Source organism: Leptodactylus fuscus, chromosome 4, assembly GCF_031893055.1.
Source record: "Leptodactylus fuscus isolate aLepFus1 chromosome 4, aLepFus1.hap2, whole genome shotgun sequence".
In the NCBI taxonomy this organism is placed as follows: Eukaryota; Metazoa; Chordata; class Amphibia; order Anura; family Leptodactylidae; genus Leptodactylus; species Leptodactylus fuscus.
Window position 1 is genome coordinate 100,802,074 of NC_134268.1, and position 13,428 is coordinate 100,815,501.

The 13,428-nt window shown below is 42.6% G+C and overlaps 1 protein-coding gene across 1 annotated transcript in view; it reads right to left on the reverse strand.

Annotated features, from left to right (window-relative positions):
* Positions 1-13,428, reverse strand: part of GPLD1 (glycosylphosphatidylinositol specific phospholipase D1) — a 57,016-nt gene that overhangs the window by 20,222 nt on the left and 23,366 nt on the right. The window contains exons 12-14 of the mRNA XM_075270936.1: positions 9,355-9,487; positions 6,984-7,117; positions 2,769-2,955 (exon numbers count right to left, since the gene is read on the reverse strand). Of these exons, the coding sequence (XP_075127037.1) occupies positions 2,769-2,955; positions 6,984-7,117; positions 9,355-9,487 (454 nt within the window). The remainder of the gene's footprint in view (positions 1-2,768; positions 2,956-6,983; positions 7,118-9,354; positions 9,488-13,428) is intronic.

The window sequence follows — 13,428 nt, forward strand, 5'->3', positions numbered from 1 at the left end:
TTTCCAGTGGACCTGAGCAATGGAGGGCTCAGCCCAAGTGTGAACCTTGCCTTACCTGTGTTTTATCTGAACAAAACACATACCTGCATTGCAAAACCATAGCATGCACTATTATAACACGGCACATTATCGTCCCATTACTACTAGACGTAATAATGCACTACTATTATAGTAACATAGGATCCTACTACATTGCTAGAAATGGTGGGGGGTTTATGGGGTTTTTCTGTTATGCTTTGGTTACTACTTACCAGTAATGGTCTGACAATGAACAGCAAACTAACTGGAAACATGCACATGGATGACCGATGTCCAAGGTTTTCATGACCGGTCAGAGCTGTTTTGGCTGCTAGGATACCCCTCGAAAGTAAGGCATGTTTTTTGTTGTTTTTTTTGTAGAATTGCCTAATATAAGGAACCCCGAAAATAAGGCATGATCAAAAACCATTGCAGCCGGCGGAACACTGTGCGATGTGCTCCGTGTGCTCAGGAAAGCCGGCTGCTGCCTCTGCTGCTGTATCCACTGTCCCTGCTACTGTAGGATGAGCTGGGAGATGCCCACTGTGCATATGCTGCGGGGAGTCGGCTCTCCCAGCTCATCCCAGAGGCAGAGGCAGCAGTTGACATACAGCAGAGGCAGCAGCAGCAGCCGGCTTTACTGTGCAAACTGCCGTGTGCATCCAGCCGACTGCAATGCCAGTGAAGTGAGGCTCCTCGGCGCAACCGCCGGAAGCCTCGCTAAGCCCCGCCCACCACTTCCACTGCCGCTGTTGGGACAAACAGCAGCACCATTGCTGCTACAAATATGGGAAAAGTAAGTAGGATACCTCCCCACCACCACCACCACACTACCTACAACCGGCAGTCATGTCGGCGCTCTGCTAAGGAAGTGCCGGCATGACTGCCGGTTGTCATAAGACGTCCCCCAAAAATAAGATAGGTCCTATATTTAGGACGAAAATTTAATATAAGATACTGTCTTATTTTCGGTGAAGCACGGTAGGTGATTTTAATCTTCTGGCATTTGCATGTAACAGGTCTGCAACTTGACTGTTTTTACAGACAAATCACAGCTGTAAAAAAGTCATACAACAGTATGAAAGTCTTAACAGCCTTAAAGTAGAGGCTTGGAATTTGGATAACAGAATATAAACTAGAATTTACTCCTACAAGAGGAATGTAATGGATTAAAAATCCAGTGTCCAGACTAAATGAAAGAATCATATTTGTTACAGCCTTTAAAAGTACCATCTAAGATGTGCCATAAGAACAGGAGATAGCAATAAAAAAAAACCTAATTGTTACATAGCAAGACCCCTTCTGACGCAGTTTGTACTATAAGCAGACAGTCTTTAATCATAGCATAGGTAAAACACAAATGAACACCCTATTATATACACGGGGGATGAGCAGGTAGCACCTGAGTAAAAAACCACATGACTTGAAAACATGTGATGAGGGTAAGTGAAAACACACAGATATATACCATAGATGCATAAATACATAGATGTAGCAGAATTAACCCAAACCTCTGCAATTTGTTAAACTGTTCCAGAATGATATCTTAGCACAGAAGACAAAAAAAAACAATGAAAAGTCACTGATTTTTTTCCAATGACTTTTCATAAATTTTTTTTTTTTTTTTTTTTTTAAGGAAAATGTTTATTTTTGTACCGTATTAGCCAGTGGGTAGGAAATATAAAAAGAAAAAACAAAACTCGAGTCTTCAGTAGTTGATACCTTTTTTAATGGCTAACTAATAATGATGGTAGATTACAACATTCCGAAGCTCTCGGCTTCTTCTTCAGGTATATCTAAAAACAATTTCTGAAGGATGCATATTTATGTACAAGAGGGAAACATAGGAATAGAATTCTAGAAGGGAGGTTTCTTCGATATTGTTCTATTCTGTTTTAATCTTTTCTTCGATATTGTTCCATGTTCTTCCACCCTCCTAGAATTCTATTCCTATGTGTCCCTCTTGTACATAAATATGCATCCTGATCCTGTGTGTACCCCGGGGTCAGGTGAGAGCAGGGAGGCTGCTGCTGCTGCTGTTGCTGATGATGTTGTCTCCTCAGCCTCCCTGCTCTGACCTCCCCCTCTGTACCCACAACACACACTGCTCAGTGAATTTCTTGGGTGCTCCATGCTGGCTAATTAGCAATTATCAATAAAAGCGGGCTAATTCAAAAACGGCTGAGAGGATTAACAAATTAAAAGTATGCATGGAATAGCCTTTCTAAAGGCTATGCAAATATATGCTTAGTTAAAATGAGTTTTCCCAATGATAGAATTCCTTTAAGGACTAAGTTTGGTTATAGCCCAAAACATGTCAGAAGGGGACATTTTACATGGTATTTTAATGGCTGTAATAAAGGTGATTTTATTAAAGTTAGTCTGGACATTGGATTTTTCCTCCATTACCTTCCAATTACCTGGAGCCACGCCATAGTCTTTTTCAGTGCCTGGATATTTTTCCTGTGACTTATAGGTTAAATCAGGTGGGCTAATACATATTTTCTGTGCATTTTGTGTACAAATGTAAATAGGCATTGTCTATCACTGCATCAGGACAGATGGTTGTGACCCAACTTTGTGCAGGTTGATGTCTGCTCTTCATGTATCTGTCTAATCAAATACTTATTTTTATTATATTTTGGAGGTTGCGGGATAAGAATATAGCCATAGTTTGTTATGCACATAATATGTACCATGTCAAGTAATACTCACCATCTTGGCTATACCAATAGCTTACTTCTTATTACCTCAAAGCCTTTCAGTGATACATCAGCATCTTTATCTAAGTCCATGTCCTCAGAAGGGATTCCAGATTCATTACTGTAGACGATATACACACAGCCAACTTGTACATGGCCCAACGTGCTGCAGCCTGGGGCTCCTACAACTAAATCATCCCAGCCATCATTGTTAAGATCACCTGTGGCGACTGCCCTGAAAAATATTATCTTAGTCTCAGAAAAGTAAAACTGAGGCTGTGGGGTGTCCAGTAAGAAGCAAATTATTATTAGAATAGACACTCTATATACAGCTATTTACATCTTCCACTCTTAACTCACGCAACACAAAATTGTTATATTGGGTGCAAATATGAAACAACATATGGAACATAACGTTCTTCCTTAATTTGATAGAGCTTCCAGTGTATCTCCGACTATTACATTAGAACCGTCCAACAGTTGATTTAAAATTCATCTAAAATCTCTAAAATAACTAGACCTAATAATATCAGGCATTGGAATTACCTGCGTGGGGACGAGAAAAAAAGTGTGCCAGAATCAGTGGATACAAAGAGCGAGAGCTTGTGGAGGTGGTGAAAAGTCCTCTTATCGATGGTCTGGTTGTCCAGAATAGTACAAACACATGCCTCAGATAACTCCACTTGTCAAATATCATGTCACTTCTGAAGTAGCCCTATGGTTTACACTAGAGCACCTGAATTACCCCATCTCTCCATCCATCCCATTACTATTTTCTAACAAGGTCAAATTTCTTTTACTGTTGAACAATATAACCTTCCCTCAAGTAAACATTTTTGATATTTACAAATCAGGAACTTTGTCTTCCTCCTGAACTCTCCCCCTTTCCAATTTTTCACATATGTTGTATAGTCCCTTCTACCTCAAGTCTCATTTCTACCTTATACTCATACTACAGATCAACTATAGAGCAAACCTTTCTTACGTGCCTAGATGTTAAACGAAACTACTTTCATAACTTACAGACAAGAGGTGAAGAACTAAAAGGGGCTTCTTTTCCATGAAACAACCCATTTTTAAATTTGTAGACAACTGAAACGTAAACATTTTAACATAACATACCATAATATACCGTATTTTTCGGACTATAAGACGCACTTTTTTTCCCCCAAATTTGGGGGGAAAAGAAGGGTGCGTCTTATAGTCTGAATGTGGCGCCTGGCACCCGCCGTAATAGAGAGGCGGATGTTGGCAAGGGATAGACGCCGGGGCCTGAGACATCGCTACGTTCCTCTGCCCTGCATGAAGCCAGCAGCGGGAGGAGTGATGCTATTCCGCTCCTTCATTCCCCCCGCCGCTGGCTTCATGCAGGGCAGAGGAGCGTAGCGATGTCTCAGGCTCCGGCACCTGTGCCGGCGACGTCTATCCCTCGCCCGGCATCCGCCTCTCTAGTACAGCGGATGCTGGGTCAGTATCGGTGGCCCCTTCTCCCCCGGGGCCGGTCCCCACCTACCCCCCATACCTGTGAAGTTGCAGGCCGGCTCCTGCGCGGCGATATCGCAGGAGCCGACCTGTTCGGGTGACAGCCGGGAGCCTAATGAGGCTCCCAGGCCTGTCACTGCTATATATTAGTATTGCGGCTGGGTCTATGACCAGCCGTAATACTAATAGACAGAATGTCCCATAGACGGCAATACAGTTGTATTGCCGTCTATGGGACTTGCAATCAAGTGACCGCAGGTTCAAGCCCCCGGGGGGGGGGGATAAAATAGTTAAAAAAAAAAAAAAAAGCTTTAAAAATATGAAATAAATAAAAGTTCTAAATCACCTCCTGTCCCTAGAATATATATAAAAAAGTAGAAAATCATATATCATAAACCACCGTTTGTTTTTTTTTCAATACAAGGTGATCTAAGCAATAGACATTCCCCAAAATGGTAAACTAAAAAGTACATCTGGCCCTGCAAAAAAAAAAAACCACTCTATGCATCCCCGTACAGCTGCAGGGTCACCTGTCAATGTGGCCTTGCAGCTGTTGCAAAACTACAACTCCCATATATTAAATATTTTACCATTTTTTGCTTCAAAATGTTTTTTCCCTATTTTCCTCCTCTAAAACCTAGTCCTAGTCCAGTGCGTCTTATAGTCCGAAAAATACGGTAGGTAATAAAAAATGTACAGCATTTAAGAGATTTGCTCTAGCCATTTCAGGCTATGTTCACATCTGCATCAGAGTCTGTGAAGGAATAACACAGGTCGTTACAGGTGTGAATGTATCCTTACTGGTGACAGGTTGCCAACGGATTACTGAACGCAGATGTGAACCGGGTCTTTAAAATTTTTGCAAATGTTTTCTTTACATGTTTCAGCGTTCAGTCTATGGGGTCTGTGTGCTTCCATAAGCTCACCACTTGTCAATGTGTTCGGTATTAGATTCTGGGAGGCCCCATGCGGACTTCCCGAACGGATTACCGAATGCAGATGTGAACTGGGTCTTAAATATTTGGCAACCAATCAAGACAAAAGATTGTCACAACTAAGGTGATTAGGGAAAATGTTTAAAACTCTGAAACATGTAAAAAAAACATTTGCAAAAATGTTTAAGACCCGGTTCACATCTGCATTTGGTAATCCGTTCGGGAAGTCCGCATGGGGACTCCCAGAACCTAATACCGAAAACACTGACAAGTGGTGAGCTTATGGAAGCACACAGACCCCATAGACTATAATATATAATATATCTTTAATGATTTAGACCTTTTCACAGTGTTGCTCAAGGGATATCTCTAACTGAATAACCTAAGCTGTTTTTGGCCATCTTCATGTTTCAAAGGTTGCCATTGTATTAGTAACTTGCTTTATTGTACACTTGGTGTACTTGGTTGCCTCAATTTAGCTAGCATTTTGTCTATACTGTTTTGCCTCTTTCATGTTGTCACTGGCAATAATTGAAATAACTTACCATGTAAATCTTTCCTCAATAAGGATGATAAAAGTGTCCCTATAGCGAAACCTTATTGGTTTCTTTTTTATAAGCTGTGAAACAAACTATTGCTGGTTCTTGGAAGTCTAATCTCCACTGTTCAGAAAATAGATTTTCAATGATTCTTTAGTTTTGTGAAGCTTTCTGCAATGACACAATGTACCATACCACTTGGTAGGGAGAAACTAGAGTACCTTTTAGAGAACTATTTGGTAAGCCAAATCTTTCTACCCATCATCAGTGTCTGATCTCGCTGAATGGGTACAAAGTCCCACAGACTCACTTGTGAAAACCCTACCCAGAAGACTGTGAAAGCTACATTCATCGCCACCTATTTCTAATGTGCCAATAACCATATTACTAATTTAAAAAATGTTTCCCTTCTTAGACATTTCTGTCATATCCACAACATAAGGCTGTATTGGTGTTAAAGGAGTATGATATACATTGACAATATTTTAAGGAATTACATTTATAAAGTTTTATAATTAAAAATACCACTTTGAAAGCAACCTTAATCCTGATGTGACCCTCACTGTAAATGAGTTTGACATGGCTGGCCTATATGATGGCTTCATAACAGTCCTGAAGCCATTCTATAGCACTACAGTGTTTATAAAGGTTACGCTGGGTTCACACCAGCCCCTGAATTCCGTTTTCAGGTTTCCGTCTTCTGCATGCAGAAGACGGAAACCTGTCATGCCGAGTCCGGCCGTGAGCGCCGGGGAGCGTTTTATGCGCTCTGCGGCAAAACCGCCTTTTTTTTTTTAAACCGGACACAGAGTACTGCATGTCTGACTCTGTGTCCGGTTTTAAAAAAATGGTTTTGCCAAGGAGCGCATAAAACGCTCACCGGCGCACACAGCTGGAGACTTTTCAAGCCCATTCAAATGAAGGGGATTGAAACATGCCGACAGGTTTCCATCTTCTGCCCCTGTTTTGCGCAGGAAACAGAAACCTGCAGAACGGAGTACGGGCGCAGATGTGAACGAGCTCTTATCAGACTGCTGATGCTACAAGGGACCAACTGTGCAGCAGCAGCGGGAGCTTACACATTCCTGCCAGTGTCACTGTGGAGTCAGCACATCGGCTGACCTGAAAGGAAGAGAAAGAAAAGGCCTAGGAAAGCAAAGAGCCTGGAAGATGGAAATACCCCTTTAAAGTTTATAGATTGGGGCCTTGATACAGGCATAGATCAATAATTTATATTTTCATATAATATATATGGACATATAAGTAAAATATAAGACACAAAGAAAATTGTGTATTTGTCTACTTACCATCCCAGCCTGGAATATGGAGAATCCACGAAGTAAGTTGCTGAAGGAGTGTAAATATGATTTGAATACTGGTACTTAAAGATGCTTTTCATATTTACAGCTTGGGTGGCGCTGGATATCAGCTTCATTGAGCTCTGCAATGGTGACATATACATTTATTCCATGATGTTTTGTTCTAGTTATAACACAGAACATCTCCGGACAGATTGAGATGATTTCTATAAGACTCACACACTCAATAACAACATAAAAACAGTGGTGGTTTGAGGTAAAACATGCAGTTTGGGCATGCAGAACTCTAGCACTACATATCAACCCAGTTTTCATGTTTTCATTCAGTAAAATCAAGCAAATTCCATTTACATTTTTAGCATTTTACTTGGATATTGACCACAGTTGTTCAACAATTGATGTTTTCTATCATATTCATTGAAATAAAATAATATGCTCCATACTAATGGGCGAAATAGGCCATGTCTCTAGAGATAGCTTCCCCATTTGAAGGTCTATACCACTCAGTCTCCTGGTCTTTGATATCCATTAGAAGCCTCCATTTCTGATATGGCTTAAAGGGATACTCCATGGTCAAAAACTAAAAAACCTACCTGCCTACATCGTCTTAGTAGGATGTAGGAGATTTATTTAGCTTCTACACGGAGAATTGTAGGAAACAAAAATGGCAGCCACTACTCTTCTCTATGTAAAACCTATCCTTGATAGCTTTCCTGTTGCTAGAGGGGAAAGGACTCAGCCACGCCATGTCCACTACCCCGTTCTTCCTCTACATCAGCAAGGAAACTGTCCAGGACAGGATGGTTTTACATATAGTAGAGCAGTGGTGGCCATTTTTTCGGCAAGTCATAACCATAGAGGCAAAGCAAGCTCCTGCAAAAAGATGCAGGTAGATATTAGGGTACATCCCCTGACTTTTTTTTACTTTTTATTTTTTTTGCATATTCCTGGAGAACCCCATTAAGTAGATGTCAAAAATTGAGGCTTATAATAGGTTTTCATGACCAGGAGACAGAGCACTATATGGAGATATGTAATGATTGTGCAGTGTCCCCCAAAAGGAACACAACTGTATCATTGATGCACAAGGCATTTTCTAATGTGCTGCATTGTGGTATATTGTTATCACTGGATATTTTCACTCTCCAGCTTTACGCTTTACATTTTCTGTATTTCTGTGCAAGAAGAATTGGCTGATGCGCTAGGTTTCCAACATGGTGGAAGGAATTTAGTGATTGTTAGGAGCCCTCAGCCTTTAGCCAGTGGGTCACATCCTGTTCACCTCAGACTAGAATTAGCGTTAGGTTGTGGAAGTGCACCTATACCTCTTCAGGCTAGTTAGTGGTAGACAGTTAACAGACAATCCGATGTCACCATGAGGACCCAATGTGTCCATATATAATCACTGAATTTGAGCATGTTACTATAATAGGATGCCGCCATTGCAGCAAGTCAATTCTTGATATCCTTTTTAAAAACTGTAATTTTTATTGAAATTTTTCAAACAAACAGTAAACAAACAATCAAGGGTAAAGACTTCCGCCAAACACAGAAAAGGCAGATAAAACATACAGTAAAGCAATAAAACCGTAACCGCAGTATAAAATGAAGTCAGCAACTAATATAAAATAAAGGAAAAAAAAGAAGGAAAAGATGAGATGAATGATGGACCTCACACAAGTCGTTGCAGTGTATAAACCATTTATTTTGTAAAGGGCAGAATTCCCATACACCTTCACTCAGTCACTTGACTTATCATAAGGATGGTGGTGCACAGTATTGAGCAGTGGGTCTTCATGGTGCTAACCTACTGGGTCACCAATTTATTTGAGCAATGTCAAATTGTGTTTGTGTTCACAGGACACAATCGATGACATGCAATGTCGTCTGCACCCTACGAAACCTCTGAGATACCTAGCACAAGAGACTGAGAGGTCTTATTCAACATATCAAAGAGTTGCAAAAAGGCCAAAATTGCATGTGTATCCGCATCATGTCAGTAGGCTTATTAACTGAGTCATGCATGATGTTAAGGGGGCTGTCCCTAGAGGGCAGCATACAGAGGCACTGTTCTCCTAATTACATCTTGGAGAAAAGATTTGCGTATTTTTATCATATTACAGTCATTCAGGACCTCAAAACTTGTTTGAAGCCCCATATACTGAGGAGTACATTGCATGCTTTGTCTTCGCGAGAGTTATTACAGAATATTCAGGCCTCCTTGCTTTTTATTGTCCTCCATCAGTGAATATAATAATAGGTTTCTATTAGTAGAGGCCATAACTAACATTTAGCTGTAACTGGTCTGAACCTAGATTTGTGTCAACTACTGAAAATAAAGCAGAATAAAAGTGTATACCTCTGCCCAGTGATTCAGTTGGTAATAGACTCCAGATTCTGATGAGATTATATCTGTTCCCACTGTCTTTATATCTGATGATGAATTAAATTCTCTGTAGGATCCATTTTTCTGTAGTTCGATATTTCCTGGACTGTAAAATAGTAATATAAGCGTTACTATAGGAAAAACAAATTAGTCAATTTAACTCAGTTAAACCAGTAGGGCGTATTCACACAGTGCATTAGCACATAGGCACATAGAAAGCTTTTGGAACCTATCATCTTTTGGATTGTAAGCATTCATAGAGATGAGCGAACACTGTTCGGAACAGCCGTTCTGAACAGCACGCTCACAGCACGCTCCCATAGAAATGAATCGAAGCGGCCGGCACGCGGGGGTTAAGCGGCCGGCCGCCGGCAAAGTCTGCGTGCCAGGTGCTTCCATTCATTTCTATGGGAGCGTGCTGTTCGGATCGGCTGATCCGAACAGTGTTCGCTCACCTTAAGCAACAATAGTTCATTTTACTACAAAAATGATCAATATGAATATACCCTAAATGCTACAGTTGGCTCCTATATATCAGTATACAGTATGAATATATGAATTTGAAACAAGGCCATCAAGTTGTGCTTTCATTGCATTAACATTTTAAGAATGCCAGCAATTTTTTATATACTCCCCAATTTTCACAGACTCAAAAGTAAGCTGCCAATTGGGTGATAAAATGTATTGGGGCGGAGCCTGACCGGCAACGTTGATGGACGCTAGAGCCTGGAGCTCCGTCAATATATTAGCCTAACACCGACCCTGCAGCTATTACCAGCCCGAAAAATGGGAAAACAGCAGCGTGAACGAGGTGGGGACTTACCGAGCACACCAGCTTCCAAATCGTCCTCGGCAGAGCTTCACAAATTCTTCAAGAAGAAGCAGTCTCAATCCCCGCTGTTGGCGCGCAAGATGGCGCCGGCGGGAACACACCATGAGGATGTACAGGAGGACTCAGACATGGACAGTACCTCTGGAGCGGACACTCAAGGTACCATTTCTACCTCCTTTTTTAAGTCCTTCCTCAGAAAGGCACTGGCACAGGCTATAGCCCCGGTTATGTCCGAGCTTGCAGAGATGCGTGCAGAGCTACAACACATGGGGGGTCGTGTGGACCGGTTGGAATCTGCACACTCTGCCCTCACATTACACTCAACCACAGCAGCTCTCCATGTCTCTAACCACCATACCCACTTAAATCGCGTGTATGATATGATTGAGGATCTGGAGAACAGAAATAGGAGAAGGAACATAAGATTGAAAGGACTACCGGAGTCACACTCTCCAGACTCCCTCAGAGATATAATGGCAGCCATCTTTGCGGACATCTTAGGTGCAGAGAGGGCAGCTTCCATTCAAGTTGAAAGGGTTCACCGCGCCATACGCCCTAAACCTGCTCCCTCTGAACCACCTAGGGACATTGTTTGTGGATTGCTTTCCACCGTTGACACATCATCTATATTAACTGCTGCGAGAGACAAACAGCCCCTAACCTATGAGGGGTCTGAAATACAACTGTTCCAAGATATAGCACCCTCAACCCTCGCGAAGAGGAGAATGTTAAGACCCTTACTGGAAGCTCTAAGGGTGCATTCACACTGAGTAAACGCTAGCTTATTCTGAACGTAAAACACGTTCAGAATAAGCGGCGTCTAAAGCAGCTCCATTCATTTCTATGGGAGCGGGGATACGAGCGCTCCCCATAGAAATGAATGGGCTGCTTCTTTCACTCCGTGCAGTCCCATTGAAGTGAATGGGGAGTGCCGGCGTGTACGCTCCGGCATGAGCAGAGCTTGCCGTATACGCCGGCACTCCCCATTCACTTCAATGGGACTGCACGGAGTGAAAGAAGCAGCCCATTCATTTCTATGGGGAGCGCTCGTATCCCCGCTCCCATAGAAATGAATGGAGCTGCTTTAGACGCCGCTTATTCTGAACGTGTTTTACGTTCAGAATAAGCTAGCGTTTACTCAGTGTGAATTCACCCTAAGGGAGAAAGGCCTCCCATATGCGTGGCTCTTTCCATTCGGACTCTCGGTCCTAAAGCAGGGCCGCAGGATATATATCCGCTCCCCGGAAGACCTTGCAAACGCCTGGCAACAACTGGGAATTGAGCCGCTACAGATCCCCTCCTGGTCTGCCTTACCGGAGGATATTCACGCCTGGCCTGAGCTCCCAAGACTGGACTCAGACATTGCTCCACGCAGGCACAAATCGCCCAAGGCCAAGAAAACCCTGGTTAGCAACATCATGAGTGACTGAACACTTACTTTCCTAACCGACGTTAGACCCACAGGTTATATATTCTTCATATTGCTTTGATTGTTACTCTGGGTTATACCTGTTAGGCCCTAGTTTCCTTCTGTGGACACCTAGAGCTCCAGCCATGTATGTGAGATTCCGGCTGCATACACAATGCAATGTACTTCCATAACTGCATTTCTCCCCTGTTGTAGATTTAAGTTCTTCTCACAGGTTTGTTCCCAGCACATTCCTTGTAGCCTTACTGCTAAGATGTTTACAGCGGGAACATATGTCATGTAGTACACGGAATGTACCCCCGTCACCTTGGAGTGGGGTGTTCCATTGGTACGTGCCCCGTAGACCCGGGGGGTAACCTCCCTTTAATCCCCCTTCTCTCTCCCCTTACCTTTTCCCACATCCCTAGTGCTCAGGTGTCTTTCTATGTTCTTTAAGCTTTAAGAGATGTTCATGGCTACCTTCGCATTGGGGAAGGGGCTGATATTCTGCCCGGGCGTCATGTTTGACTCTATACTTATGGTCTCCTTCATACCGAATGTTAACTCCGCCACCCCCTATACACAGCAAAAGACTCATCACAGGTTCTAGTGGGGTACCCCCAACCCCCCCCTCCCCCTCCCCCTTTTCCCTCCTTTTATCTCACAGCTCCAGGTGATGACTCTTCCTTCCCTTATCTCCCCCCCTCCTTCCCCTCCTCTCCCCCCCTCTTCCACCCTTTCTTCATAAAAACCTCACTTAGTCTAACCGGTTGTGCTACACTAAGCATGATTTGACACAGACCGGACTGGTGGTACGGATTCTGCCCTGGTCCTGGTCTCAGTGTCTGAATATAGATCCTTCCTTTCATGCTCAATACCTTTATTCAATGATATTGTTGTAGTTGGTTTTCATTGTTTCAATGTATTCCTTTTGACCATTCAGGTTTTTCTTCCACAGGAATGATTCTCCATTGTATCTCTCTGATGTTTGTCCCTACATAGGAGGGATGCTGTTCGACTGTCCAGGTCCCTACGCTATCACTATCACCATAAATATCATTATCATTCTCTCATCCCCTCTATTCTACTTCAACGCCCTTTTTCGGTCCTATGCACCTCTCTCTCAGGGTCGTACTGTGGGCTATTATGACCCGATTAGGACTACACTCCGTAACCCCAATTACCTATTTCAGTACAAATAGGTTCAGTGTCTCTTTCTATCTGATAGGCGAGATCAGGCTCTCTCGCCTTTTATCACTTTATTTCTTTCTCATTTTATCATCTTATTTATTCTTCCTCATCTTACTCACTACCCTCCCTCCCTTTTTTTTCTCTTTCTGTTGTAACTGTGATTCAGGTACGTATTTGCGCTCTAGTTCTTTCTTTCTCCCTATACTACTTTTATCTCTCCCTTCACATCTTTCTACTTCCCTTTTCCATTTCTCTCCTCTCCCCTCCTCTTTCTCTTACAATCCCTTCCTCTCCCTCTTCTGCTCTCCCTGACCTTCCTTACCCACCCTCTCTCTCATCCTCCCATCCTCTAAGTGTTCCTATAGTGACGCTCGACGAGGGTTAAATATGACAGAATTGACTCTCACATCCTTTAATGTTCATGGATTAAACTCTCCCAATAAGAGATCTCAAATCTTCACTATCCTGCGCAAACTGAACACCCAGATAGTATTCCTTCAGGAAACTCACTTCAAAGCAGGCAAAATACCTTGCTTACCCACGAAGCAGTACCCCCAGATTTTTCACTCTAGCAACCCCATAGCTGCCACCAAAGGGGTTTCCATATTGGTCCACC